Raw genomic sequence first — 27,689 nt, 5'->3', positions numbered from 1 at the left:
GAGTAAGTTTAGATAAATGAGGAGTACCAGCAGATACCACAAGAGATCAAACATTTATTTAATCATAAAAGTCCAGCAGGTAAAACTATATACAATAGTCCATGCATACTGCCCAATTCACAAACATTTAAAACCTGTTTAAAACACAGTCTGCACAACAGTTGGACAGCGGGGCAGAGTTTCACTCAGTGAGGGACATAGTCATGTTTGTATTTTGGATGCTGCTTGTAGCCTACTCTCTCCCCAGCAATAAGACTCTGGATCACCCACTCTTGTGAGACAACAGGCAGCCGTAAAGCTTCTGCACACTTCAAGACACCAGCTGGGCAGGAAAAATCAGTCACCACCACATCATAAACACCCAAAGCAATATCTGTACAGGAGGAAAGACAGGCATCTGTCAGGTGAAGAAAGAGGATTTTGCTCTGCAGCAGAACATCACAGAAACACAGAATGCTAAATTATTTGATTTGAGAGGGACCTTAAAGCTCATGTCATTCCACCCTCTGCCAAGAATGGGGACACCTTCCACTGGACCAGGTTCCTTCAAGCCCCATCCAACCTGGCAGCTCAGTGTGTTTTGCCACTATGAACCACTCTTATGTCTTTTCATTCCTAGGCAGTGAATTCTCTTGGTAAAAGTTAAGACACACCTACAGCAGCCCTGCACCTCACAAGAAAATATTCCTTTTAGTCCAGATAAAAATAAGGGGAAGACCAGTAGCCAGAAGTATAGGCACAACCCTGAGTCCTGACCTCAGGCTGTGAGTGCTAGGGCCTACATCACATACAGAGAGGGAGAGACAGCCCAGTTCAGGAGGACAAGAGAAGCACAATTTGAGACACCAATTTCCCCCTTTCAACGTAGGCTGGAAGCTGATGGCTTTTGTCTGAATTGCTGCAGCTTCTCTGCAAGACAGGTGTCCTAGATGTAATCTATATACAGATTATATTAGAGTAGTGAGCATTCACCCTTTGCCTGCCTTTCTGCTTACAGACAACCTTGTAAACCATCCCACATGGTTTTAAACCATACTAAAGACCACAGTGGCATAGGATTCCCTGAGAAACTGGCAGCGAGTACCTTTGTTGTGAGCACGTGAGTAATGCTGTTTAACAGATGCTGCTCCCCCTGTCATGAGAATTTCAGACCACAAATCCAGGAAGTTCTCTTGCTGGTCTGACACCAGGAGAACCTTCAGGTTATGGAAGGGGTTTTCTCGTGGGTGCCTGCAGAGTGAAGAGAAATGCAGACTGGTAAGAATATCCAGTAGCCAGTAGCCTCGTCACCTGATTTGCTCCCATGTATGTTTTTTTAGTATCTTGCACACCATGACCCACTCTCTTACCACCCTTCCTGAAGTACTTGGACTGACTATCCTTTGTTTATAGAGACTAACACAGAGCTAGACAGTGTTGGTGGGGTATGTGCGCAGCAGCCTATATCCAAAGTTAAACTGAGCTCCTCCTAATCCTGAGCCGCCTTTTTTGTGCACATCCAAATTACTTCCACTTTGATGGGGCTGAGCAGGAAGACCTGAGTCTCCTGCCCAAAAGTCTACAGTTATCTACTGTGTCTGTCCCTCAGCCTGCCTAAGGAGTCTGACTTCCTCTGTCATCTCAGAACAGGCTAACTGGATTAGACTCCACAGAAAATGCAGAAGCTAGCTTCAAAATGTATCAAGGGAAAAAGAAATTAACATAGTATTGTTCTCCTTTATCCATTTCTGAGCAATTAGAGAAATTAGCCGAGGGTGTGGGAAGCCTTGTCTGAATTCTGCCTTCCTCATGAGAAAGACTGACACCTTCCTTACTTCCAAAGAGACTGTTTTCTGTGTATATGGCACTCAAATGTACCTTGGCATTAGAGGTCATTTTAAGTCCAAAGAAAGAGATGGAAATGCTGCTCCTATATGGAAGGGAAAGTATAGGGAGTCAGTACTCAGGTCAGCTTCAATATCTGTAGCTATTTAAGAGCCTCCCAAGTGGAACAGGTCTCTCCAAGAGTCTGTAGACTCAGATCATGGTTATTGGCACTCACCATTCTAGCAATTTTTGCTCCTGGAGGCTATATCCAGCTGGCAAAAGGTAATTCCGATAATTTTGAAGCTGATTAGCATGACAGCTATCATGTACCCAGATATGAGACACGCAAGGGATCCCTCTGGCAAGGCACAGCAAGTATTTCTGAGTTCGACAATGCTGGTCCGCAATTAAAAGACACTGGTATGCTGCATTACACTTCAGGGGAGAAAAGAAGGCATGTAAACAGGAGGCAATGCTTGCAAAAAATCTCCCCAAATTGTCCTGATGCTAAACAGGTTAAAGAAGAAAACAACTGAAACCTTGATTTTCACAGCCATATTATGTGAAAGGTGAATTAGATAAAGCTAGTATCAATTTCAGAATCTGTTTAATCATATCCTATTCCAAGCTCTGCAGTTGCTCTAGGCAAAAACTGCCTAGTAGTTTTTGTATCATAGCTCTTTTCTAGTTCACACAGAGACCTTTTAGTCTGAGACTCAGTAAGTCACTAGACAAGACTGCTTCCTCAAGTAAGATGTTCCAAAAACAATTTACCCTGTTTATTAAAAAAAATGTAAAAGCCACACTAAATTACAGCAGTTGTCCAAGTAGATCTGGTAAGTGAAGAGCTCACCTATGGTGAGACCACTCCAGATCTGGAGTACTTCATCCACTCCCAGGTTCTGCAGTATACCAAAAACACCAGACATGCTGGAGCAGGTCCAGCGAAGGACCACTAAGAGGCCTGGGCACTGGAGCACCTGACATACCAGAAGAAGCTGAGAGCTGAGCTTGTTAAAGATCAAAAAGGGAAGGCTTGGGTGGTCTTTTTAATGCATATTTATGACTGATATGAGGCTATACAAAAGATGCAGCCACACTCGCCTCAGTGTTATCCACTCAAAGGACAAGAAGCAACAGTTACAAACTGAAATACAAGAAATCCTTTTTTTTTCTCCCTATTTGGATCAAGTTGCCCAGAAAGGCTTTGTTGTTTCCATCCTTGACAATACTCAAAACACAACTGGACAAGGACCTAAGCAATCTGCTCTATTTGAACCCACTTTCAGCAGAGCAGTTGGACAAGATAAGCTATAGAAATTCCTTCTAATCTCAACTATTCTGTGACTGTTCTAGATTAGTAAGTGAACCCTTACCTGGGTTTCATTGAAGTCTTCCAGGATATAGCCAGCTCCTGCTCGCAGCTGTTGTGCTATGTAATGTTTATCATACGGAGTCATCTCTAAAAAATCTACAGCAGAAAGTTCAATTTTTGATTATAATCTATCTGCTTATATTCCTACATCTTAGTCTACAAAGCCTTCATCTATTCCAGTAAGGGATCTCAGCTATACTCCCAAGAATTTCTAGAGAAAATCATTAAAAGGGTAAGGGAAAAAAAAAGGGGGGGGGGGGGGGCAGCAGAAAGGGCAACAACACACCAGTAGCCAGGTGAGCACCTTGTCACTTCTCTGACTGCATGAAACATGACACTAGCAACGGCTAACTGGAGCAATCCATACATGCTTTCATGTTCTCTGCTTGCCAGCACTATCCTTTAGCTCTCAAAACCTTCCTTCTTACATTATACTATTCTGACACTGATGATCTCACTAATCTTCACACCTTTCTTAGCTTGCTGAACAAGCCTATGATCATCATCGAGGTTTGTCACATCTTAGGCCACAAGTTGGCTAAGTCAGAGACTGAATCTTAGGTCCTTTCTGCAAAGGATTAAAGAGCAAATGCCTGATCAGACAGTATCCAGCATTTTTCCTAAAGACACAGCATCTCACTTGAAAATGCAGTGGGTAAGATTTGCCTCACCTTCTTCCTCCTCACTGCTCCCAGTGGGACCATCTGATGGCTTCTGGTGGTCGACCAATTTATCACTTGGTGTTGCCATGGTGAGAAGAAAGGCATAGCCCAAAAAGAGGGTCTTATTGTGGGGCAAGGGTCCATGGTCACTGTCCAGTACTGGGGGATTTGCAGCATCTACACCTTCAGAGGTGCTTAAAAGCTCTCCACCTCTCAGAGCCCCTGCAGAGAGACAGAAGCACCATGAGTCTTCAAAGATATGTCTTACCTGAGGAACCCGTTCAACTCAGATATTTTACTGCAGGAGACACAGAGAGGCAGGATTGGGCTACAATTACACTTAGCTAGGTAGGGATCTTTTATCCTTCTGGATCTTCAAATCAAAATACGAAGGACTAATGGGACAAGTTTGCAAGTCTTAACAGCATCCTGAAACAACACTGACTGCTGTGAGGGGTCCCTTTAACAGCTTTCAGGACTGACTAAAGAAATAAGAGAGAGACCAACCACAACATTAAAGTCAAAAGGCAGAACTCAAAAGACGGCAAGTAAATACTCAGACTACGCTGACAGTATCTCTGGCTGCTGAATGCATCCAGGGAGAAGCAGCCTCAAACTATGCAGGGAAAAAAAAAAGCAATCTGATCTACTTTTTAGTTATGGAAAGCGGAAAGATAATTACAGAAAAAGTAGTGCTGAAAAAACTAGATGAATTCAAGTTCTCACCAGGGTTTATCATTGCTGACTTGCGGCCACGTTTAGCTGGGGATCGTTCATCTTCAGAAGCAAGAAGTTTCCTTTTCCCAGACAGTGAGACTGGTGGGACACGTGGACTCTCCTGCCCTTTACGAGTGGGAGTTGTGCTGCTGCTGGAAGTGCTGGGAGAACCAAGGTTACTACGTCGCTTCCTCTTCCCCTCCACCAGATTATCTGCAATATAGTATGCAGGAATTAGTGATGGGCTGTCACCAAACTCCACAAGCTTTCACCCTACCTATCTGTACAGAAGTGGCAGAACTCAATAGTACCTTGAAGATACATGCCACCACCCTCTGACAGAGGAAAGCAAGAAAAAAATACATCTATCTTCTCAAGTCCTGTATCCTGCTTGTCTGCTTTCCTCTCAGTACTGCTGGGACTTTATTATCAAAGCAGCCATCCACCAAGTTTATTTGAAGTACGGCAAGCATCACTGTGCTTGAAGCAGACCACTTTCCACAAGCAAGTCAATACCACTATGTCTCTGAGGGCAAACAATAAAAGGATCTCAAAAATCTCACTATAAAGTACAAAAAGCATCACTGAATATCCAAAAACATTTAAATATTGGCAATTCAGATCAGGCACTAGAGTTACCTCAAAGGCACAAGACACAAAATAGCAGTCAGCAGCTCAACAGCACCTCTCCTTACCAAGACTGATGTCAGCTGCTTTGGTCACAGGGGTGACAGGTTCATAAGGACCTAGCCCAAACTGCTCCCGCAGCTTATTTCCTTGTTCCTGAGACAGGATAACAGCCATTCGTTTATACCACTTCCTCTGGCCTTCCTTTTCAATGCAGTAGTATAGCTCTCCAGACTCCTTCCGGTGTCCCTTCACCACACCTGACAAGACAGCAACTAACAGCTGTTAGCCAACCATACCCAGGCTTCTCATCCTCCTGGAACAAGCACCCATTCCCCACCACATTCAGCAACTCAAAAAACCAAGTATGAAACGCAAGCACTGCTCTTACCTGCACTGAAGTACTCGTCCTCAGAGAGTGCAGTCACCTCTGTCTCCAGTGGGATAGGATCACAGAGCAAAATATCTTTTCCTAGCACATCACAGTCATATCCGTCATCAAAGAGCAGCTTGTACTTTCCTGCTCCAACATCTTGGGTAATCGTCCCCGAATAAAAGTACCCATTTGAGGACCACTTTGCTACAACCTTGAGGCCCACAAAGCTGCTCCCAGTGGATGAGTCTGCACAGTCCAAAGGAACAGTCACCACTTGAAACGGGATTTCTGGAGAGTCACTACGGCGTAAGGCACAGAAGCCAGAAGTGCCAGATTTCTCTCCTCCATCTGGCAGGCGAACTGAACGAGTACATGATTTCTCCTCAGGTGATGCTGTAGTTGAGAGATCCTCCATACCTGGCAGTCCAGCTAAATCTCTGTAAAAAAAAGCAGCCCCATATAAGAGAGGGGAGAAAAAAAAAAAAGACAAAAAAAAAAAGACAAAAAGCATTCCCAGAAAGATCTGAAAAAACAATTACTAAGTATACAATACCTGGAGGAGGTGCTTGCAGTTGCTATATGGTATGACCAGAAACCTCTGAAATATTCAGTACTCCTTTTCCTCTAGGACATTAAGACAGAAGTTCCCTATTCTGTTTCTTGCAATAAATTAAAGTTACAGTCTCCTTTTTCCAGGGTACCTTGTTCCTGTTGTTCGAGATGGTGGGCGTCCTCTTCTTCCTCGTCCTCGAGGTGTCACAGGTGCTCTGCCAGCCTGATGAGTGCCAGGCATACAGTCCTCCTCTTCCTCACAAGGCAGTGCTCCTGTTTGGCTAACTCTGAGTGGCGATGCAGGCTGACCAGCTCCTTTCCTAGGGCTAGAGAATTTATGAGTTAACTGTTTTGAGGAGAGAAGCCAGCCCACTAGGGTCCTCCCATTTTCTTGATCATCACAACACATCCAGAATTTTGCCTCTTTGCTGCAAAATAATGGCTCACAAGAAAAGAAGCTACTCCTTCAGGAAGAACAGATGCAAAAGCAAATACTACCTCCTTAATTCTGTTCATAAAGCCAGATCTTTTTCAGAAAACCTTTGATTTAGGTCTACCCTGCTTCACACTCACAAGCCAGATGCCTGTTTCTGCAAAACATCTCTTCCTCTTTTCCTAAGATTCTGCACTTACCTCAATTTTCCTAAGATGCCTCTGCCAATGGGTAAAGCAAATTCTCCGGTTTCTGTCCCACACACTTTCCCTTTTACAGCTCCAGTTCCTCGCCCTGAGATGCTGCTGCTGTGTGTGGCAGAGTGACCACTGCTTCCTCCACTGGATGTACGGTGGAGACTTGAGGCCTTAGACGAGAAAGAGCTGACATCACCAAGGTCCCCTGAGGTCAGCGACGAGCCCCCTGCAGTTCTTGAAGGGGACATGTCGGTCTCACATTCCTGGCTCTCCACTACAGGCTCCTCAGTTTCCTTAAAATAAGCAAAAAAAGAGCATTGTCTAAGATGATACATGTAGGAGTGACGGGGGTCACGCACAGTAGGGACAGACGGACATGAGATCTCTTTGAAGCCAAGTCATATAACTTGTAGTTTATTGCAAAGGGCGTGAGCTGCCAGCCGCAGCTCGGAGCAGGCCCGAGAGAAAAGGGGCTTAAAGTGTAAGAGAGTCAACGGCAAAGGTTTAAGAGCGGAGAGCATGTAGAAAGGAGGGGGTGAAGAAGTGCAGAGGGAAGACAAAGAGACAAAGAAAGAAAAGGGCGCAAAGAAGAGCGCGAGAGCGAGCAAAGAGATAAGGGAGAAGAGAGATAAGAAAGCGCGAAAAGAGAGCGAAGCTCCCGTTACAATACAATAAATCATCTTCAGTGTTGAATATGCAGATTCTCATTAACCAATCTACTACAGCATGCATATCTTATAACATTTCTACACAACCTATAAGAATCACTACATTACTATACTACGTTTATGTTTTAAACCCTAAATCTTATTCTTTGGGCCCCGTCTGCCAAGCTGCAGGGCTTGCTTGCAGAGGGAATTGTTTCCTCTAGGGGGGATAACATTCAGCTGGTTACATCATTGTTTTTCAGCAACTAAGGTATCTCAAAGGTTGCTTTCATTTCAATCTCGCTTATAGTTTCTATATTCTCAAAATCTTTTGTCAGACAGTCATATTTAAAAGGCTTTCTTGTTTCATCCTCTCCAACAATACAAGTGCTAGACGCTTTACAATCACCAGTCCAAAGTGCAGACAAGCTGATATCACATTCATGAAGCTGATGACAGCCACATAAACTTCAGTCTGGGCCAATCCATGGTAGACAGTGCATCTCTCACTACAGGTCTGCAGCTGCTCTGTATCAAGAAGTCTCATTAAGACCTCAGTCAGCAGTGTTGAGGAATGCTTTCAGTGCAGGTAGCACAGGGCTGCAAGTGCAAGCTGCATGTTGAGCTCTGGGAGGTGAGAGCCCCAGGCAAAAGGTCATGGGACCTGGACACTTGGAGGCACAGCAGGAACAGAAAACCCCCAGACCTTCCTGCATTTTTCCAGCTTAGACTGTAAGGGTAAAAAAGCCCAGGGTGCCCTTTGTTTGAGGTCTCTCCTTGGAGGCACCAGCTCAAGGTGTTATTGTTATTTAGTTATTGCAACAAGATTAAATTATTTTAAGGATCCAGATGTCTGAGACTCTGCCATGGCAAACCTGGGGTCCAGTCCAGGGTGAGGAAACCTGATCTAACTGTGCGAGTGTGGGGCACATAAGGACTTGAGCAGGGCACCCATCAGCTCTGTCCACTGTGAAGGGGCCTCAGTCCCAGCTCAGGTGGTGACAGTTGTGACTGCCAGAGTGGCTCCTGGATGCCTGGACAGGAAAGTTTCCTTAGCAACAGGGCAGAGCTCAGCTTTGTATCCAATTGGTCTGGCTCTGAATAATTCCCATCCCTCTAGAGTGTGAGACTGCAACAAATACATGAGACACTAGGAGCTTTGGGTTGCTTATACTCCAAGATCAGTTTCAGACAGCTTGTCATCTGGAGTTACTAAAGCTTTATGGATATAAAAACATGCATCTACAGAACAATGATATCAAGTGTTGGTAGGTAAAGCAGAAATGGTTATATGACTGTGATTACACCAACAATGTAAGCATATTTCAGGACGCTTAATTCTCCATTTTTATGTTACAATAAGTCTTTTGTTGAGTTCTTTGGGACTTGAACATGTCTTGAGAACACATGGCATGAAGTATACCAGCATCAAAACCACAGCTTTTGCCGTTCACTAAATGGCCTGCAAGTCTGCTCATGAAGAAAGCCTTGGCATCACAGCACACAGATTTGTTCATTCAACTTGTTTCCTGCAGTCAAAACATGCTCTCACTTTAACTACTACTACTTTTCAGCAAGTATCTCATCCCATTTAGCCACGAAAACAGGAACTTACCTCAACTACCTTTCGTTCCACCTCTGCACCATTGATGTAGTAGACATCTGTTATAACACGTGTAACAACAGTGCGCACTTCTCGAATGGTTCGCACGTGGCGACGCTGAACTTGGCCTTTGGGTGGGTGAAGAAGGTTGAATTCCTCTTCTCCCTGTAATAAAGACGGTACAGTAAAATCAAAACAGACCACAATAAAAAGCAAACTATTTCTGAGTAGGGGTACCTCTGCAGTACAGTTTCCTCATACCATGCTAAAGTACAGGAGTAGGGAACCTTTAAGCATCTTGTTACAAATTAATGCAACACAGGAGACCCTAAACAAAGGAGAACTAAATGCATTCTGCTGACAAGTAGAGGAAGGGAAATCACAACAGTCCAAGGAGGAAACAGCAAACTTGTTTAGCATGGCTTCTGATACTCTTTGATTCAGTAGACTCCCACATGTATCACATCAATCTTGCACTGTCTTTTTATGGCCCTGTTTATCTCCTATTTCCCATAGGACACATTAGTCTTAAATCATGTTTAGTAAAAAATCATCTTTCTAGTCTTTCTGTTAATAAAAAACCCAATCCCAAACAAAAATAATCAACCAACCAATCAAAATTTGTCACATTTTTCCAGAAAATACATATGGAGACATTTACTTCCCAAATTCATGCTGTCCAGTGAGTACTGCTACCTTAACATTTGATTCAGGACAGCTTGTGACTAACATTTTAAAGTGGCCCTTGGCCTTTTTTTCAATAGAGAACCAACTGTTAATGAATCTACTAGCTGAAAGGATACTTTACTGTCCTAAAGCAGTTAAATACAGGCAGCTCTCATCCCACCTGACTGCGCAAAGAGTCGGTGTCATCTCCAGAGGTGTTGACAAGCTTTTCCCCGCTCTCGTCGGTTTGAATGTTCACATCTTGTTGCCCAGGTTTTTGCCCAGACATACTGGTTCCCGTTTCCACCTGTCTACAGATTTCTTCTGATGTTTGTGTTGCTGTTGTAACAGTTGTTGGGGTAAAAAGACAGTCTGCTGTAGTTTGGATCCCTTTATCCTTGATGTTTTCCCACCTCTCTTGACTTTGATCAATTTGAACAGCCTTACTTAGTTTTCTCAGCATTCTTCTCCTATCTTCTGCCTGAGTGCTTGCAACATCAGTCTCCATAGACTCTCCATCCTCTGCACCAGAAGATTGCTGATGGCAGTCCTGCTGCATCCTCTGAGGAATTAGGCTCTGTCCACCACTGCCATCTGCCTTCTGTTGCTGGTACTGCCAGTCACTAGGAGTGGTATGTAATTCAGCATCTTCTTGTGTGCCAGGAAAAATTAACCGATCCCCCCTGCAAACCAGTTACACACAGATCAAAACTACTGATTTACAAAACAAGACAACCAATATGCTGCCACTCAAGTAAAAACAGTATTAAAAAACCCCCACCTTGGCAGTCACTCAATTGCTTCTTACAATTGCACAAAACTCAGAGAGTTCAAATAATAAAAAAATCTTTCAACACTTCTCAAGTGATACATAGGGTGGTAAAACATATGGCTGACACTGTACAGAACTAAGTGCTTTTTGAAATACAGATTTTCTTGCTACACTCCACACATTAGGCACCAACTATGCAACTTCCCAGAAGCATGTCATCTTGAAGTTACTTCAGGCTCCTCCAGTGCTTAACTGGCTTGAAACTGATAATCACAGGTAGCAAGAAGACCCAGCAGCATAAACACAAACGCTGTCTAATGTTTTCATTACAATTTGTCTGCTCTGCCAGAAGTACTGCCTCTGCCAGGTACTACATAGGACACTATACTGATCCAAACTAGAAGTACGTATTTGGCTTCCCTTGGGTACTTGAGGATTCTGAGGAGCGACTGTTCTCCCTTCTGGCTGTGCCCTGCCCAGCGCTGGAACTCCCTATTCGTTATGGTCTTTAATGTAGCTGTTGAAACTCAGGTTACTCTTTCTACATAGACCTCACTGTCCCATCGAAAGACAGAATGGAAAACACTGAAGAAGCAGATTTCTACTTCTAGTTCTCCAGGTGGCACCCTCCTCACTGTAACATACGCAGCTGTACAGTCCTTTGGAAGGGGGACAATAGTAACAGCAACAACAAACCATCAAAACTGGTCAGAAGATCTTAGAGGAGACAGAAAAGGTATTTAAACAGCCTTAAATATGGTGTCAATTTTCTCAAACCCAAGACTTCACTGAAGTATATTAGCCTTCTGGAATCACATGGCCACTCAATCAAAAGGTAAGCCTGATAACCACGTGAGACACAAACATACAGATTTAGTATACTTACCCCGTTGTCCCCAACCTTCTAAGTCACCCAAAGAAAATGGCTTAGCACAATTTCTTTGATGTAGAAAATGCACACCTGAATATAAATCCAACCAGGACTGGCAGGCAAAGACTGTGAGGAGTTACCTAAACGGAGAAGTGGAAAGACCATGACCTCTGGCCTCATCCTCTCGACGAACTTCACAGACACGACTAAACACAGATGATGCTTTCTGGGAGCTAGCAGTGCAGATTTAAGACAAACAAACAAACAAAAATGCATCAGGAAGTGAGAAAAACCCTCATACAGCAAAACAAGAATTCTCTAGCTCCTCGTGAGAACAGAGAATTGAGCTTGTTGACCTACACAGCCACAGAATGACTGATAGGATCCATCTCAAAGACCAAGAATGAAGCTGCAATTGCACAAGCATTACTGTCATTTCTGAAGACACCCTAACAGCCAAGAGCAATGGAACAGTTCCAGAAACCATTGTGTGGAAAACTGCAGCACCATCAAGAGTTTCAGCATCTAGTGCCTCTGGTACCCACCAGTTAGACCCTTTATGGCTTACTTCTCAGGGATTTCATGGCACCGTAAGAATATTGGGAATTACAGTCATAAAGCAGACCCTGAGAGTTCATATTCATCCCATACCTATAAAGGTAATCCATGCTCAACCAGAGAGAAATTATTATCACCCATCCTCAGCATTGAGGCATGATTACCATCTAACAAGCAATCCTGTAACAAAAGTACTGAGTTTATTCCTATGTTTTCTCATTACTTCAAACCACTACTCTTCACTCTGATTACTACAGGTCACCATCTTCCTTCCTACTGAGATTCCTGTTAGTATTTACAAACATTACTTCCTGCAAGCTAAATCAAGCAATGCTAGACCTTAAATTTGAGGTAAGATTGATACATACAAATCAAAAGACCAAGGGAATAACTCAATGTTTTGGTCAAAATGTTAACCTGTGATTTCTGTATATCCATGAACTGATTATGAGTTTCTATCAGCTTTATACTAAAAAGACAATTCTCCTTCAGAACTTCTCAGATTCTTGGCAGAAAATTGCACCATGAAAGACAGCAGAAACCCATATATTTGAAATTTAGGAGATGGATAAGGCAGACTTGCATTGTGGACTGCACAAGACATGAACTTCTGGCTTTGACTACAATCTAATGGAGGCAAAATGCTGACATTGGTAGGAACCACAGAGCCCATAATGAACAAACAAGTGAGGTTCCCACTTTGCTTATGTAATTAAAACCTGCTGCAAGAGCTATAGACTTAGTATCACATCTACTGCTAGAACGTTCCTTGCTTCTGTGTCTCCTAATTTTTTTCCCCTACAGTTGATAATATGTGGAGAAAGGATCTACCCAGACCTTTGTATTAACTCTGCCCAGCAAGAAGCCCAGTTACCTAGCAGCAGCCTCAGCAGCAGCAGAGGATCCATCTTTCCTGTCACTGGCTGCAGGCTCTGAAACAAGGAAGGGAAGGATGATTTTGGCATCATCTAAAAGGCCTCTCTCAACCTTTCCTAGCTCCATACACTCAGTGAAGAGAGGCTGAGTAACACTGGACAAAGGATGCCCAGGCTTCTCCATCCAACTTCTCAGAACAGACCTAAATTTCTACAAGTTTTAGACTATTAGACTGAATGCCACTGTTCTGGTTAAAATCCTGTCAAACTTTTTTTTCCAGATTATGGACAGGTCCAGAGGAAGCAACAAATATGATGAGATGAACTGGAGAATGTCTCCCACAGAGACAGGCTGAGAAAGGTAGGCTTGTTCAGCCAGAAGAAAAGGCTCCAGACACACCTCATTGTGGCCTTTCAGTACTTAAAAGGGGGCTTATTAAAAAAAAAAAAAAAAAAAAAAAAAAAAAAAAAAAAAAAAGGGAAAACAGTTTTAAATTAAGAGACAAGAGATTTAGATTAGATGTTAGGAAGAAATTATTCCCTGTGAGGGTGGTGATGCACTTTCACATGTTGCCTGGAGAAGCTGTGGCTGCCCCAACTCTGGAAGTGTCCGAGGCCAGGCTGGAAGGGGCTTGGAGCAACCTAGTCTAGTGGAAGGTGTCCCTGCCCATGGCAGGGGGTGTTGGGACTATGTGATCTTTAAGGTCCCTTCCAATCCAAACCATTCTATGATTTTCTTATATTTTTTTTTCCCCACCCAACACAATCAAACTTCGCTTCCTATCCTGTATACCATTGCCACTATACATCACAATTTGTAGTCTGCTGGAAATACCTTTCCTCACAACAGAAGCCTCTCCTCTCACTTCATCCTTGCTTAGAGCATTGCAGAAACAGAGAAACAAATTTAAGTGACACTGCCCAAAAAGAAAAATGAGAAAAATTACAGGGACTCAGAGACTGCCTTGGGGAATGCCACAGAGAGGTTCTGAGTTAGGGCTGAGATCCAGTTGGACTCACACACTTCAGGTTTCATCCTCTTACTTTCCAAGCTGAACGGCAAGGACTCCTCGCTCCCATCATTCACAGGGGTCACAAGGTTCATTCGCAGAGAAAGTTTTGCATCCAACTCAGGAACCACACCAGACTCTCCTTTCTCATATACTTCTGACACATCTGCTGATACCACTGCACTTTCCATGGTGACATCGTTGGTCCGCATTGTGCCCTCTGCTGTAACATCACTGGTTGCTATAGTGCTGTCTGGGCAAGTATCATCCACTGAAAACAGAAAAACAAAAACAAGAAACAAGAAGTAGCTACTGTCATTCACATTGCTGGGGTTGAGGTCCTAGTTTTGGCTTGAAGACACTGCACTGCACACATTATTAGTAATGCTGCAGTAGTGGAAATTCCTTTCTAGAGATCTGAAGCATGAAAATTCTGTAGCAGAGGTATTGTCCTTAGTTTATGACAGAATAATTTACTATGATCCAAGCACAACAGACTTCTTTTGATCTAGCACGTGCAGAGTGCTGTTTTGTAAAACTAGCAGAGAAAGTTCTGATAAAAGATGATGAATACTGGAAGCAATCTTCTTTTGGTCTAAGCTCTTTTGGTACTCAGAAGGCTCTCTGACATTCTTTAATGGAGTTGTATTCAGGACCACAGTGAGTGCAAGGAAGACATGCTCCATACCACTCTGTACTCAGGGAGCAAACACCTTCACTAGAGACTGAGAAAACATGACAAGGAAACTGTAGGGAAGGGATAAACGCTCCCCCATTGAAGGGGAATGTAGCAATTTTTTGCCAAGGCAGGTTTGAGTTATCCTAATGCATACTGCACCAAGAATCAAAAGCTTCCAGGCTTTCACTGCAGAACACAGCCATTTGGGTCGAACTCACCAATTGGTGTGCTGTGTCTCCTGGGTCCCATTTTGAGATGGCCAGTAAGAGGTGGTGTTATGCTAGTTAAGGACTGAATGACATCACCCTCCTTCGGCAAAGTAAAATGAAACGGGGTTCCTAAAAGACACACAGCACCAGAATTAGTAATTTAGAGGATCTACTTTAGTTCAAGTATCAAAAGCACATATTCACTGTGCTGTGGAAATAGGAAAAAGCATAACACTGGTGCTGTACAAAACCCCCCTGAACAGCTGCTCTAACTGATAATCCTCACATTTTATGTGAAAAATCTCTCCCAGTGAAAATCTAGACTGTGGTCAACTGAATGCAGTTGCTCACAGGTGCTAGATAAAAGGGAGATTAAATATCCTAACATGAAGAGGACTTCTACAGAATGCAGCTTTGCCTCAGAGGTGCTCAGCATTTTCCAAAGAAGATGAAAATGAGGTCAAAAATAGAAATGAAGATTAGGACAAAAATGAACTGGAAAAGCTACATGTGCCTGAACTGATAACCTAAAACTTACTCAGAATGATGGCTGAGGTGGCCTATCGCATCAGGGAAACCATGCCTTGGTGGATTTACTATGTGCAGATGTTGCAGGATTTAACAAATAAATAAATCAAAAACCTAGGAAAATGCTCTTTTGCCTCATTCCATGCATTTTCTTGCAAACTTTCAATGTTATAGAGAAGTAGCTTGCATAATCCTCTCATAGAAAAATGCCCCATCAGCAAACAATTATGTATCATCTGTTTGAAAACTCTGAAAACCATCGCCTATCTGATTATCACAAGCTTTAAAGACATGGTTGAGCAACTGCAACATCCTGAAGACCAATCCAAGAACTTCACTGTATTTTTGCAGTGGGTAGGTACCTTCTAGCACAATGGTACTCACACACCGTAAGGCAAACCACCCCTCCTCATGAACAGTTTATGAATGCTTGCCATATTATGTCCTAGAGCATGTCTCCATTTAAAAAGTCTTTTATCTAAGAACTGAAGCAACTCAACTGAATATTGATTTAGCTACCACAAGCCCTTCTAACCTATAAATCCACATTTGGCAGGCTAGTAACAAATGATCACTAGAATTTATGAACTGATCACCAGTACAGGTGATGACCAACAGCATATTCTAATTATTATACCAAGGGATACCATGAAAGGGAATACAAGCAAGCTTTCAGAAGAACTGAAAAAAATGTGAATGCCTCAACTAAAATTTTAAATGTTTTCATTCACATTGAAGTCTCAACTGTTCTATCAATGAAAAGAGTTAATCAAAACAGTTAAACTTTTCTTACATTCTTATGACCATCAACCTGTAACAGATTCAGATCCATTTGGAATTGAACATGGCAAGGGATGTCAAAAACAAGAAGGGTTTCTCCAAGAACATCAGTAGCAAAAAGAAACCTAAGGAAAATGTGGGTTTGTATCACAGACATATTTTATGAAAAAATCCTTTCGCTAGGATCTTTTCTCCTGAGAAACTGGGAAGCTTCAGCTCCTCCATGTTTTGCTGCTTTGGAATGTGATTTGGACAATTGTTTACCCAGCATGGGAAATTGTTTTTGCTTGATGACCAATGACAGCCACCTGTATCGAGGCTGTGAGCAGTCACAAGATTTTATTATCATTCTTTTCTATTCCTTTGCTAGCTTTCTGATGAAATCCTTTCTTCTATTATTTTAGTATAGTTTTAGTATATAATTTTCTTTTAATATAATATATATCATAAATAAATCAGCCTTCTGAAACATGGAGTCAACATACTCATCTCTTCCCTCATCCTGGGACCCCTGCGAACACCACCACAGGTTTGCAGCTCAGTGAGGTGGATGCCATGGTGATGAAGAATACAGAGAAGACAGAGTTACTGAATACCTGCTTTGCTTCAGTCTTTACTAATAAGCCCAGAGGCACAGAAACCCAGATCCTGGAGGCAAGAGAGAAAGTATAGAGAAAGGAAGGCTTCCCCTCAGCCAAGGATGATCAAGTTAGAGATCATTTAGACAAATCTGACACCCACAACCACCCATATGGGCCCTGACAGGATGTGCCCATGAGTGCTATAGGAGCTAAGCCACGCTCCCTCATCTCTGAAAGGTCATGGAGTATAGGAGACACCTCAGGACAGAAAGCCAGTGTCACTCCAGTCTTCAAAAAGGGCAAGAAGGAGGACTCAGTGAACCAGGCACTGCTGCACCTCCGTCCATGGAAAGATGGAACAAATCATCCTGGTTGTCCCCATTAAGCACATGGAGGAGAAGGTTATCAGGAGTAGTCAGCACGGATTGACCAAGGGGCAATCACACTTGACCAACAAGATTGCCTCCAGTGAGGGAATGACTAGCTGGGGAGATGAGAAGAGAACAGTGCACGGTGTGTCTACACTGCCTTCAGGAAGACTTTTTTAAATTGTCTCCTGAAACATCCATATAGGTAATGCCAGGAAGTGTGGTTTGAATGAACAGATAGCAAAGTCAATAGAGAACTGGCTGAACAGCAGAGCTCAGAGGGCTGTGATCAGTGGCACGGAATCTAGCTGGGAGGCCTGCAGCTAGCGGTGTCCCCAGGGGTCACTGCAGGGTCCAGCCTCTTGTTCATCAGTGACCTGGATGGAGGTACAGAGTGCACCCCTAGCAAGCCCCCACCTAAAGTTTGTGCTTACTGATCTATGCTTCATAGTTTGTTGATAAGGGATTAGACTCCTAAAATATTTATTATGAAAATAATTATTACAATAACAAAGCTGCTTTAAGAGTAGAGGGATGCTCTACAGCTCTTCATACCTTAAGGACTGAGTGATGTCAGGAGAGCAAATACCACTCTACATACTTTTTCCACCATGCTTCATGAGTCTGAAGGCAATTAAGTAGAGTAGGCCAAAAACCTGAACTCTCTCCTAACACCAATCAGCCCTTCAGCATAATACAAATGCATAAAACACAAACAAGTATTAATTTTGGAATTCATTTTCTTTAAAAATTTGCTTATAGTTCCCTTTTAAAAGCAAACACAGCCAACTGTGATGTGCTTAAATTGCATTTAGATTTGTCTAAGAAAAAAAACCAAAACATTTTCAGTACAGTATGAGAGACGAAATATTATCCAAAGTCAAACACAATTCTGTTTATTCTCTCTTAAAAAGGAAGTTTTGGACTGTGAAAATTGTGAAAGACAATACTGAAGTGGAACCTGACATTTTAACCTTGTTATGTAACTGCAGCTATTTCTCTTTATCATCATTTTAGCAGTGTACTGCCAAAGTTATTGTTGTATTTAATAAACCCTATACTCTTTTAAGTTTGAAGACCAGAACTGTTCTCCTGACTATGCCAAATTGTCTTAAAAAACCTGTGTTTAAAGATGAAGCCAGCTAAGAGGCACAAACAAAACAAGTGTAATATCCCACATCTTGTATAGTGACACACAGCATGTTAAATTGTTTTAATGGGTCACGACAATACCTGCTGAGCCAGAGCTTACATGAGAGTGAAAAGCCATTCCACTTTAAAAAAAGTCTCAAGAAAAAAATTGCTTTACTAGCTTCTAGCTCAAAGTTGTTCTGTACAACCCCACAAAGAAAATTCTCCACTGAAAATGAAGGAAAAAGAAAAGGAGACCTACAAAAGGGAAAATACTGACTACCACATACTCTATTCCTTTCAAGGACCCTGCTGTTGTTGCTTCTTGAGTGGGGGAGAAGTCAGAAAAATCCCTGAACATTGCCAAGGTCACAGCATTTTCAGTTCTTCAACCCACCCTGCATTTCTACCTTAAAGCAGTGAGAGTCAGGAATGAAAATTACACTACAGGGGAAACCAGCAAAGTCATGTTCGGCATATAACACAGTAAGGTATAGTGCTGCTCAACTTGCATCCAATAGCAGTGCTCCCTGAAAACACTGAGGATTGTATACAGCTGTCCTTGACATTACTCAAAATATACACCTGTGAACTACTAACCTAAATTCACTTACCACTGGAAGGACTGGGGGACTTAGAAGTTGCCTTCTCCTGTGGCTGCATTTGCTCCTCTTGCTCCAGATTCCTTGTCGTAACAGTATCCTCCGTATTCTTCGGTAGGGGATTCTCATGCTGAACCACGTGTGTTTCAAACCCTCTCTCTGGAAGTGATGGCTGATTGCTTATTATCACTACCTGTCCCACTTCTGAACAATCGGGATGGTTTTTGGCACACAATGCCACTTCTGACTGGACATCACTCTTCAACTTTGGAAGCAAATCTTGTTGCTCCAGTAACTCCCCTACAGAAGGCTTAGCTAAAACTTCATTGAGCTTTGCCTTGTTAGTAGTCATTTTATCCATACTCTTTGCCTCTCCAGCATCAAAAGTGCAACCTTTCAAAGCTGCTTTTCCCTGGCATTCTGGTCCAACCTCTTCTAATTCCTCGGCTACATTTTTGCTATTTTTACAAGAATCATTCACTTCTTTATCTTCATGACACTGTCCTTCCCTTTCAAGAATAAACCTATGAGAAAGTGTTATATTAACAAGAGACCTATCTTCCTTTATTTGCTTCTCTTTTATTTGCAGTTTCTCTTCTTGTTCTTCACACTGAGTCTCAGGAACTGCCTCAGGTTTGGAAGCCTCTTGAGCATAGGACAAAATCTCAAGCAGACCAGACTTGCCTGCAGCAGCCTGACTTCCAGAAATACACTCAATCTCCCGATGAACTGTAGAGGCTAATGGCCCCTCTTCTCCAACACCTGCATTAACAAACTGTCCTACAGGCATTCCTGCAGTCTCTACATCCTCCTTTTTTGCTTTTTCACAGTTTTCAGAGGATGCTTGATCACCTGCATTCACTTTTAGTTTTATTTTATCATTGTCCACAGAACAGAGTCTTGAGTCTGAGGCCTTGCATTCAGAAATCCTCTCTACCTGTGTGGTCTCACAGCCTTGGCCCGTGTTCAGAGAGCCTGAACTGACGTCTGTATTTGTGGGCTGGCTACATGCACTTGCAGAAAGCATCAGTTTACAAGAATCAGGAGGCTGTAACACAGAGTCATCTGTAGACATCTTTGACAAAGCATCTGTAGATCCAGAGAGATCTCCTGGTAAGCATAAAGGGGTTAAACCAGCAGTTTTTTCTTCTCCAAGCTTATTCTCTGGACTCTGAGTCGGAACAAAGATATCCTAAAATGAGAAAAGTGGGACATGGAGTATTAGGGCATCCCAAGTAGGACTGTTTATTATTCCTAAAAAATTACACTAGATTATGGATCAGAGCAAGTTTAGCACAAAACTACTAATTAAAAAACAATCAATAAAAACAAAAAATATCCAAAACTTTTTTTCTCCACACATTTATGGGAGCCATAATTGATCTGAGAAAAATTATCACCATGAATTACTATTTAGTGATCTTTGGCAAAGTCAGACACAATCCTTGGTATCTTTCACTACCAAATCACAAAATACAGGGCCAATATGGCAAATTAGTAGTTATTTTTACTTGATCCACCAAGGGTTTCAGAAAGAGCCTCTATGTATCTATATTATATTAACACGAATGCTGTTTTCAGCTGAGGAGAAGCACTCACTGCTTCAACTAGTGAAGCTTCTAGCAAGTTCACGACATTCAATTCATAATATTTAGGTATAAACCCACAAACTGTCTGTTAAATCCTTTTGAATAATTATAATTTCCAGAATCAAAATACACAAAGGAAACAACAGCAAGAACAAGAAACTTGCAAAATGCAGTAAATAAATTCTAGCCTTGTAGAATAAAAATACTTTATTATGGAACAGCTTCCCTTTCTCCACAAAAATTATGCTAAGGTCTTGCCCAATAAAAAACTAATTTATGATGCAGTTTGAGATGCAGGATGGCCAGTTCAGCATAAGAAGGCAGCACAGTCAAAGTCAACAGCTTCTATGTTTTGTAACTCACTATGCCCTCTTAAGCTGTTCTGCATTTTCTCTGCAGGAAAAACTGCCACACAGTATAACTAATAAATAATTGCAACTGGTGGGAACAGCTTAGTAGGGAAGCTCAACATAAAAGAATAGAGGTTGACTGAAACACAACTTCTGCCTCAGCCATATAAAAACATCAGAAAAGCTATATACATGGACCCTTACATGAGAGAACTCTGGTTGTGATGGCATAGCTAAAGATCCAGGAAAGAAGGTTGGAGCACTCTGGGACACTGGAGTTGAAGCCTGTGGCTGAGCAAGAGGTCTTGGAGGGATACAAGGGAAGGCCATCTCCACCAGCATATCTCCTTTCTGCTTTTGCATCAGCTCTCTTCCATCTGCAGGGATAGATATATCCATCTGTTCATCTGGTTTAAATGAGCAGAAAAGACATTAGCACTAAATTCTTGTGTTATGTCGAAGCTTTTAACATCTTATTAAAAGATTTGTCTTCAGTGGTGTATTCAACTTTGTAAAATCTTGTCTGCAGCAGCATTCTTTTCGTAAAGGGAAAAAAAAATCAACAAAAATATCTGTATTCTTACTTTCAAAGGGGGAAGCAAGCGTTTTGTTACAAATTCATATTACTATTTTGCTACAGGTCTAGAACTTCTACAATTAAAAAAAAAGTGTCTGCAACTTATAAAAAAAGCATTTTTCTGAGGTATTTCTTTTCCTTTTGCTATCTTTATTAAAATTCAACTACATTCAGACCCCAGCTAAGAAAATACCTGTTATAAACAGTATTTCACATTCTGTGACAGGAATCTCTCAGAAAGGAATTTTTGATTTTGTATCATACTCAAAACCTGCAGGGATGGATATCTTATCCTTGATGGTAAATGTGTGCTTAGAGCAAATATTTAACAACCAATGTATCATACAGAATAATTTCTCTTTAGGCAACAGAATTTAGGACATATACTTGTAGCACATGAAAGGTTTTACAAATATTGTGGAAGTTGTCTATTAAGGTAAAATAACCTATTATGATGCAATTCTTATCTGTCCTTCCTATTGCCCTAACAGTATAGACTTAATATAGGTTTCTGCCTGTAGCAAGAATGGCTTGTTCCTAAAGAAGATAATTGCCAGAAGAAATCTGTATGCTATACAAAGAATTTCCGATCTTTCAAATGAAGGGTCACTAGTCAACAGTACTCATTTAATTATGATAGCTATGCAGGAAATATCAATAGCAGATAGAGAATCCTAAACAACAGAGTCAAAAATATAGATCTCCATCTACTCCTTCACTGTTCTCAGTTCTACTTTATTCTTTAAACATAATTTTAATAGATTTTGAAAAGGCTGCAAGCTCTGATAAAATCAGTGCACTAAAACACGACCACAGACAGAAAAGCATTACCTTCTGCTTTCCCCTGTTCAGTAGGACTGCTGGGGACAAGGGCACTGGGTCCAAAGGAAACAGGAGGAGTAATAACCAGGCCTGAAGAGACACTGCAGACCAAAAGGAAACAAGGAAATGAAAACCACACCTTACTAAAAAATGCATTAAGTTCTCCTATCAAGCTCCAGCATGCCACAATACAATTCTTCTCATGAAAGGCAAGTGTCAGGTGTTCACCAGTAAGAGACTAGTGACAGTCAGGGATCAGATGGCCACCATTAGTTCATTTCATTGCAAAATAAGGCCATGCTCCTCTCATAGTGCAAAAAGTAAACACTGATTGCTTAAAATCAAGCACAAGTCCTTGAATAATGAAGAGAGTAGGGGGAATGCACTACTGCAACAAAATTCTTGAAAGAGCTTGGGGATTTTTCACTTACGTGGAATCACCCTCCTGTACAAGGACTGCCTGCCCAGAGAGCTGCAGGACTTGCAGACTGCGGGCAGGGGTGCACGCCAGAGAACTTCCCTCTTCCACCCTGGTTATCAGAGAGCCACTCCCTGAAGTTACTTTGAACAAAAGAAAACAAAGACAGAAATACAGCCAAAAACCACAGTGATCAGAAAATTCTGAGGAATTAAACTCATGCTATTGCACAGCTCCTTTTCAGATAGGCAACAACAAGCTGATTTTCAGAGCTGGTGAAGAACTGCACATGACAGTTCAGTATGTGAAATGTGAGCACAAAATAGTTCAGATGAAAAAGAAAAATCTGAATAGATTTTAGACTGTACAAGTGTTCCTACCTGGGAATTAAAAAAAAAAATCCCCAATGGCTCCAATACCAGCACACCTGATCCAGCACTAAAATACAAATACAGGCAAGGTTCTTGTAAGAAAGACACCTTGCACTGACCACTGACTTGGCATGAGGAGAAGAATATTATTGAACCTTCTGGATACAGAAGGTTCATTCACAAGATCAAGCCAGAACAGACACCACTGAGCAGAAGTTTGCCTATACTGCCTACACTACTTATCCACACTGGGGTGTCATTACAAAGGCAGAGCACCATTAGTTTCAGAAGATGGTAAAAGTTGGGTTTTGGTTTTGCTCTTCAAGGGGCGCAGAAATAAAGGAAATTTAATGTATTTAACAAGCCAGTAGCCATTCTAACAGGAAGTGACGTTTAGATATTGTTCCATACTATAGTGAATGAGGCTGTGGCCTTTTATTTCCATAGTGTTCTCAATTTTAGCAGTAGTTACACGAAAAATACTCACAGCGCTCTACACCCTAAAACACTAAATGTCTGTGAAGATCAAGTAGGTATGATGTTTATAACTAGCTCTGGGATGGACATTTTGGTTCTGCTTGTCTGTTGTTACCTGTTGCATGATTCTCAGGAAACATCTCTTCCTGTGTTGACAAGATGTCTGACTCCTCATGACCAGAACCAAGGGATTCCTCAGTTTTACTGGCACCACTGACAGGCGTTTCCTTTCTGGTATGCTCTTCTGCTTCCAGCAGAGTTCTGAAAATGCAAGACACAGTCTCTGACCTGAGAAATTCAAAATATGAAGACCACAGCATTGTAAAGAAAATCTATCAGTAACAGATAGAAGGTGTTCACTCATGTATAACACAGGGGAAAATAGGAAAGAAGAAAGAAAACCAGCTTCTCCTGACAAAATAACATCTTCATCCTTGATAAGTTATACTTCCAGAATAGTTTTTCACATTTTCCACCAATCTAAGCAATGCTTAAATGGAATGCAGATGTTCTACTGACTTCTAGTCAATGCAGTCTAGGAATTTCACTTCACCTCTTGAACATAATTTTGTAGCAAAATACAATAATACATGATGAACTAAATATTATATAAATTTTATGCCAGAGAGAATCAATACTATTCAACAAATTGAAGTTTCACACTTAAAAACAGTTAAAACAAAGCTTACAATAGCAAATATGCAAAAGCATCCTGAAATACCCACCACTTAGCCTCCATATTTCTCCTGTGCAGCAAAAGCCCATGCTACAGCAATTAAGTTATTTCACGATAACTTCTGTGACTCAAAATGAATTATTGCTTCTAGTATATTCCAGTCATACCATTTCAGGAAAATTACTGGCATATTTTATTACGCCATGTACTTGCCCTTAAAAACAAACCTATCAATATCTTTGTGTTTAGGAGTTTGACATCACATCTTTTCTCACCAGGGAATACTAAGAGCACTCCTTAGTCAGCACTGCTACAAGAAGGCCTCAGCAGTATGTCATCTTTCCCTTTACCTTTCTCTTTTGCCTTGAACCCTCTTCCATAGCTAAAAATCTAGTTAAAAAACTGAACAAATCACCTTCCAGAATGCCCACAAACTGCCACAGCATATGTTGCAGTTGAGACAGCCACGCTACACAGCATATCCTCATACAATTTCAGGAAGCTTCTACCCATACAAAGTAACACCACACCACTTCAGAAGGCTTCAAGCATTTGCCCTTCTTATTCTTTATATAAGAATATATTTATAAAGAATATATTTATATTCTTTAACCTTTTATACTCCCAATGTTCATGCATGGCACCTGTGTGCCCTCTGTTCCCTGAGTGGCTGCTCAGCACACCTGGGCACTCCATGGCTCATTGCTGCCAGGGCTGCCCACCTGCTGCTCACAGCTGCACCCACAGGGGACGAGGCTGGGCTGCAGCCCCACTGCACTCCCAATTACCACAAACTGTGTGCCTACAGCAAACAACCTACAGAAAAGACAGACTGCTTTACCTTTCAGACTTCTCTGCCGGGCTCTCCAAAGCAGTATGTGCTTCTGTGCTGGAGTCAGTTTCTAAGTTGTCTGCACAAAATTCTAGAAAGAGAGACAAAAGAAAAATACCTGGATTAATATACAAATAAGAAAATGTAGGTCTGTAATTTACACAAATACCAAGGCAAGCCTTATATTTAACAAAATTAATTTTGAACGATCTATGATAAAAAGAAGGAAAAAAACCAAAGCAGGATGAGGTTTTTACCAGGGAGGGAATTCAGTATCTGATTGTCTAAATATTTTGGAAATCAATTAGGAAAGAGAAGTGAAAGAATCATTGATAGCACTTGGACAGGTACAAGAAAGCAAATTAATTAGTCCAAAGGAAAGAGGGGGCAAAATTCTTTGCAACTACCAGTGAGCTGTGAACTCATTTTTGGAAACTACTAGTACCGTATTTCCTGTCAAAAAACTATAACATTGAAAGAAAGTAGATAGAATCTACATAGCAGCAAGAAGACATCTATGATCGTTTTCACTTACCATATTTAGACTCATTCTTAACAAGTCTGGAAGAAACGACAGTGGGTCCAGAGTGGATCTGATGCCTAGCATCTCCCTCACTGGGCACCAAGTCACTCTCAAAGTCCTGGCTCTGCGACAGCTCTAGAACTCCGAATTGGAGCTGTGACATGCCTGTATCTAACATCAGACATCCATTACAAACATAGATACCAAAAAGAAAAAATCAAGGGCCATCCATCACTTCTACAAGGGCAAAAGATATACCCTCTAACATGCAAAGTATTTAGGCTATTGCTGAAACTCTGAATAAACTAACTGATCTGATCTCAGCTGTACTAATTAAAATATGGTATCACAACAGGGACAGTGGCCATTAACTCAAAAATCTGTATTAATCAGCAAGGGCTTATGTAATGCCATTAGGAGCTGCAGTAGACTTTCATTCCATGAACAGAAAATAATCTTGATAACACACAGCCTGTGTCTGAAAATCCTCTGATGATAACGACCATTATGCCAGTTCATAATAAGGCTCCATTTCCGAATGATCACAATGCATCCCTGCTTCTTCTAAACCACCTTCAATCTTGAAGATCCATTCTAACAATAATAAATCAACCTTCTTTTCGTTTTTTGGGTTTTTTTTCCAAACACCAAAGCATTCAAATACACTTTCAGAAAAGGATGCCAATTTCTGACCTATTACTACCGGCACAATTACCCCTGGTGAAACAAGTGAGTCAGCTCAACTGAAAAACTGCACAGACGGTTGATCCAATTCCGAAAACCCAAAAAACCGACCTGAAATGGGTTAGTTACCTTCTACACACGGCGAAGAAGCACAGTCCTCAACATCACCTTCGCTTCGTTCCCTGGCCTCTCCAAGGGCGCTGCAACAGAGAGACTCGCTAACGTCGCGCAGGGGCTCCTGCAGGCCGCCTCCCGGCGGCTCGTTCCGAGGGATCACTTGGCACCGTCCAGGCGCTCCAAGCCCTCCGCACCGCACGTCCTGGCCGGGGCCGAGCACGGCCGCTACAGCAGCGAGCCCGCCTTCTCGGCCTGTCCTCCACGAGAGAGACTGCAGCAGGCCAGAGAGACGGCGGCCGAGAGCCGCCATCTGGCGCGCCCCACGTACCTGCTCTCCCGGTCCGGCGCTGGAGACTCCTCCGCTGCGCAGCGCCGCGGTCCAGAGGCGCTCGGGCGGGCCGGGCCCTCCATGGGCTCTGCAAGCACAGCGCCGTCAGCGCGACCGCGGTACCCGGACCCACCGTGATCCCGCGCCCCGCCCTTACCTGCGAGTCGCTCCCGCAGCGCCCGGCTGCCAGCAGGACCGCGGACGATGTCCTGCAAGAGAGAGGCGGGGGCCGCGTCAGAGCCGGGCCGGGCCGGGCGAGGCCGAGGAGTGCTGCCACCACGCCAGGCGCTCACCAGCACGGGGCTCGGGCTCCGCCAGGCCGGCAGCCGGCGGGCCAGCGCGCCGAGCCTAGCCCTCTCCGCGTCCGCCTCCGCCTCCGCGCCCTGGGGCTGCGAGTCCTCCACGATGAGGAGGGGCGTGCCCTGCTGCGAGAATCCCGGGTCCAGCTGGCTGCTCCCGCCGCGCTCCATGCAGGACGGCGCAGGCTGCGGAGCCGGGCCAGGCCCTACGCCGCCCAACCCAGCCGCACTTCCCGCCGCCGCCATCTTGCCGCGCGCCGATTGGTGCGCGCGACCCGTCCGCCCCGCCGTTACCGGGGAGACGGTGAGGGGGGGCCGGGCCGGCGGGAGGGCCCCGAGAGCGCCGCGGAGCGCCGCCAGGCCTCAGGAGACACAAAAGCCTCGCGCCTTCCGTCCGCGGAGCTCGCTCCAGGGCCAACGCAGCGACCTCTCGCGCATGGCGGGCCAGGGCGCGGCGGAGGCCCGGGCCGGGTGCCGGGTGCGGGCCGGGAAGTGTCCGCACGGTGCCCTCCCGATCCCCTTTCTTCTCAGGTACAAAGCACCCCCGTGCTCGGGCTGCCGCACGGACCGAGCATCGCGTGCCCCGAACAGCCACCATCGGGTATGTCCTTTCTTGGATATCACGGGAGAGTGAAATCCTATTAATTTCCTTGTGTTTATATCACTAAACGGTTATCGAAGAAGCCTTGCGCATAATTGTGACTGTATTGTTGTCTTTCCAGCATTCACCTTCTTGCCTAATAATCAGTGAGTTCGAATAGCGTAATTTAAATCAACTTTTGCAATTCTGTTTTTTATATCTGCACGTCTCTGTATTTTATAGATGAAAATTCTGTACATTTTATTTTAAAATTTGTTGTAGAACCAAAACCACAGAATCGGAAAAAATGGTACCTGACCTGAAAGAAACTCTTACTGTGCAACATTATAGATAAAAGGTTGTACATAGCGAAACACTGTAAATATGAGTATGTTACAAATTTTGTGTGTAATGTGAAATC

At 42.9% G+C, this 27,689-nt stretch overlaps 1 protein-coding gene across 3 annotated transcripts; it reads right to left on the bottom strand.

Moving 5' to 3' along the window:
* Positions 1 to 34: 34 nt before the first annotated feature.
* On the bottom strand, positions 35 to 26,934 carry TP53BP1 (tumor protein p53 binding protein 1). Of its 3 annotated transcripts, XM_058033821.1 has the most exons (27): positions 26,683 to 26,934; positions 26,547 to 26,598; positions 26,390 to 26,477; positions 26,074 to 26,144; positions 25,273 to 25,431; positions 24,747 to 24,828; positions 23,345 to 23,490; positions 22,395 to 22,524; positions 21,973 to 22,064; positions 20,769 to 20,941; positions 18,638 to 19,817; positions 14,645 to 14,764; positions 13,782 to 14,018; positions 12,737 to 12,794; positions 11,445 to 11,537; positions 9,843 to 10,344; positions 9,008 to 9,160; positions 6,749 to 7,038; positions 6,265 to 6,441; positions 5,579 to 6,000; positions 5,256 to 5,447; positions 4,570 to 4,773; positions 3,853 to 4,065; positions 3,183 to 3,277; positions 2,042 to 2,241; positions 1,085 to 1,230; positions 35 to 373 (listed from the first exon to the last, which is right to left on the bottom strand). In XM_058033821.1, the coding sequence occupies exons 1-27, from the start codon at positions 26,932 to 26,934 to the stop codon at positions 186 to 188; spliced, it is 5,715 nt and encodes a 1,904-aa protein (XP_057889804.1). In that variant the 3' UTR covers positions 35 to 185. The 3 variants fall into 3 exon arrangements, with proteins under 3 accessions (XP_057889804.1, XP_057889803.1, XP_057889805.1); XM_058033820.1 differs by having other exon boundaries at positions 26,390 to 26,598; XM_058033822.1 differs by lacking the exon at positions 14,645 to 14,764 and having other exon boundaries at positions 26,390 to 26,598.
* Between the last annotated feature and the right edge of the window lie 755 nt (positions 26,935 to 27,689).

The sequence above is a fragment of the Melospiza georgiana genome, chromosome 13 (assembly GCF_028018845.1).
Source record: "Melospiza georgiana isolate bMelGeo1 chromosome 13, bMelGeo1.pri, whole genome shotgun sequence".
Taxonomy (NCBI): domain Eukaryota; kingdom Metazoa; phylum Chordata; class Aves; order Passeriformes; family Passerellidae; genus Melospiza; species Melospiza georgiana.
Note: the sequence above shows the minus strand (reverse complement) of the source record. Positions and strands in the feature narration are given on the sequence as shown.

Coding starts and splice junctions, on each gene's coding strand:
- TP53BP1 (XM_058033820.1), bottom strand. CDS start 26,934: ATGGCGGCGGCGGGAAGTGCGGCTGGGTTGGGCGGCGTAGGGCCTGGC. Junction 11,538..12,736: donor GCTGCTGAGGCTGCTGCTAG/GTAACTGGGCTT, acceptor CTGCACTGCTAG/CTCCCAGAAAGCATCATCTG. Junction 10,345..11,444: donor CTTTCCACTTCTCCGTTTAG/GTAACTCCTCAC, acceptor ACTGGTTTGCAG/GGGGGATCGGTTAATTTTTC.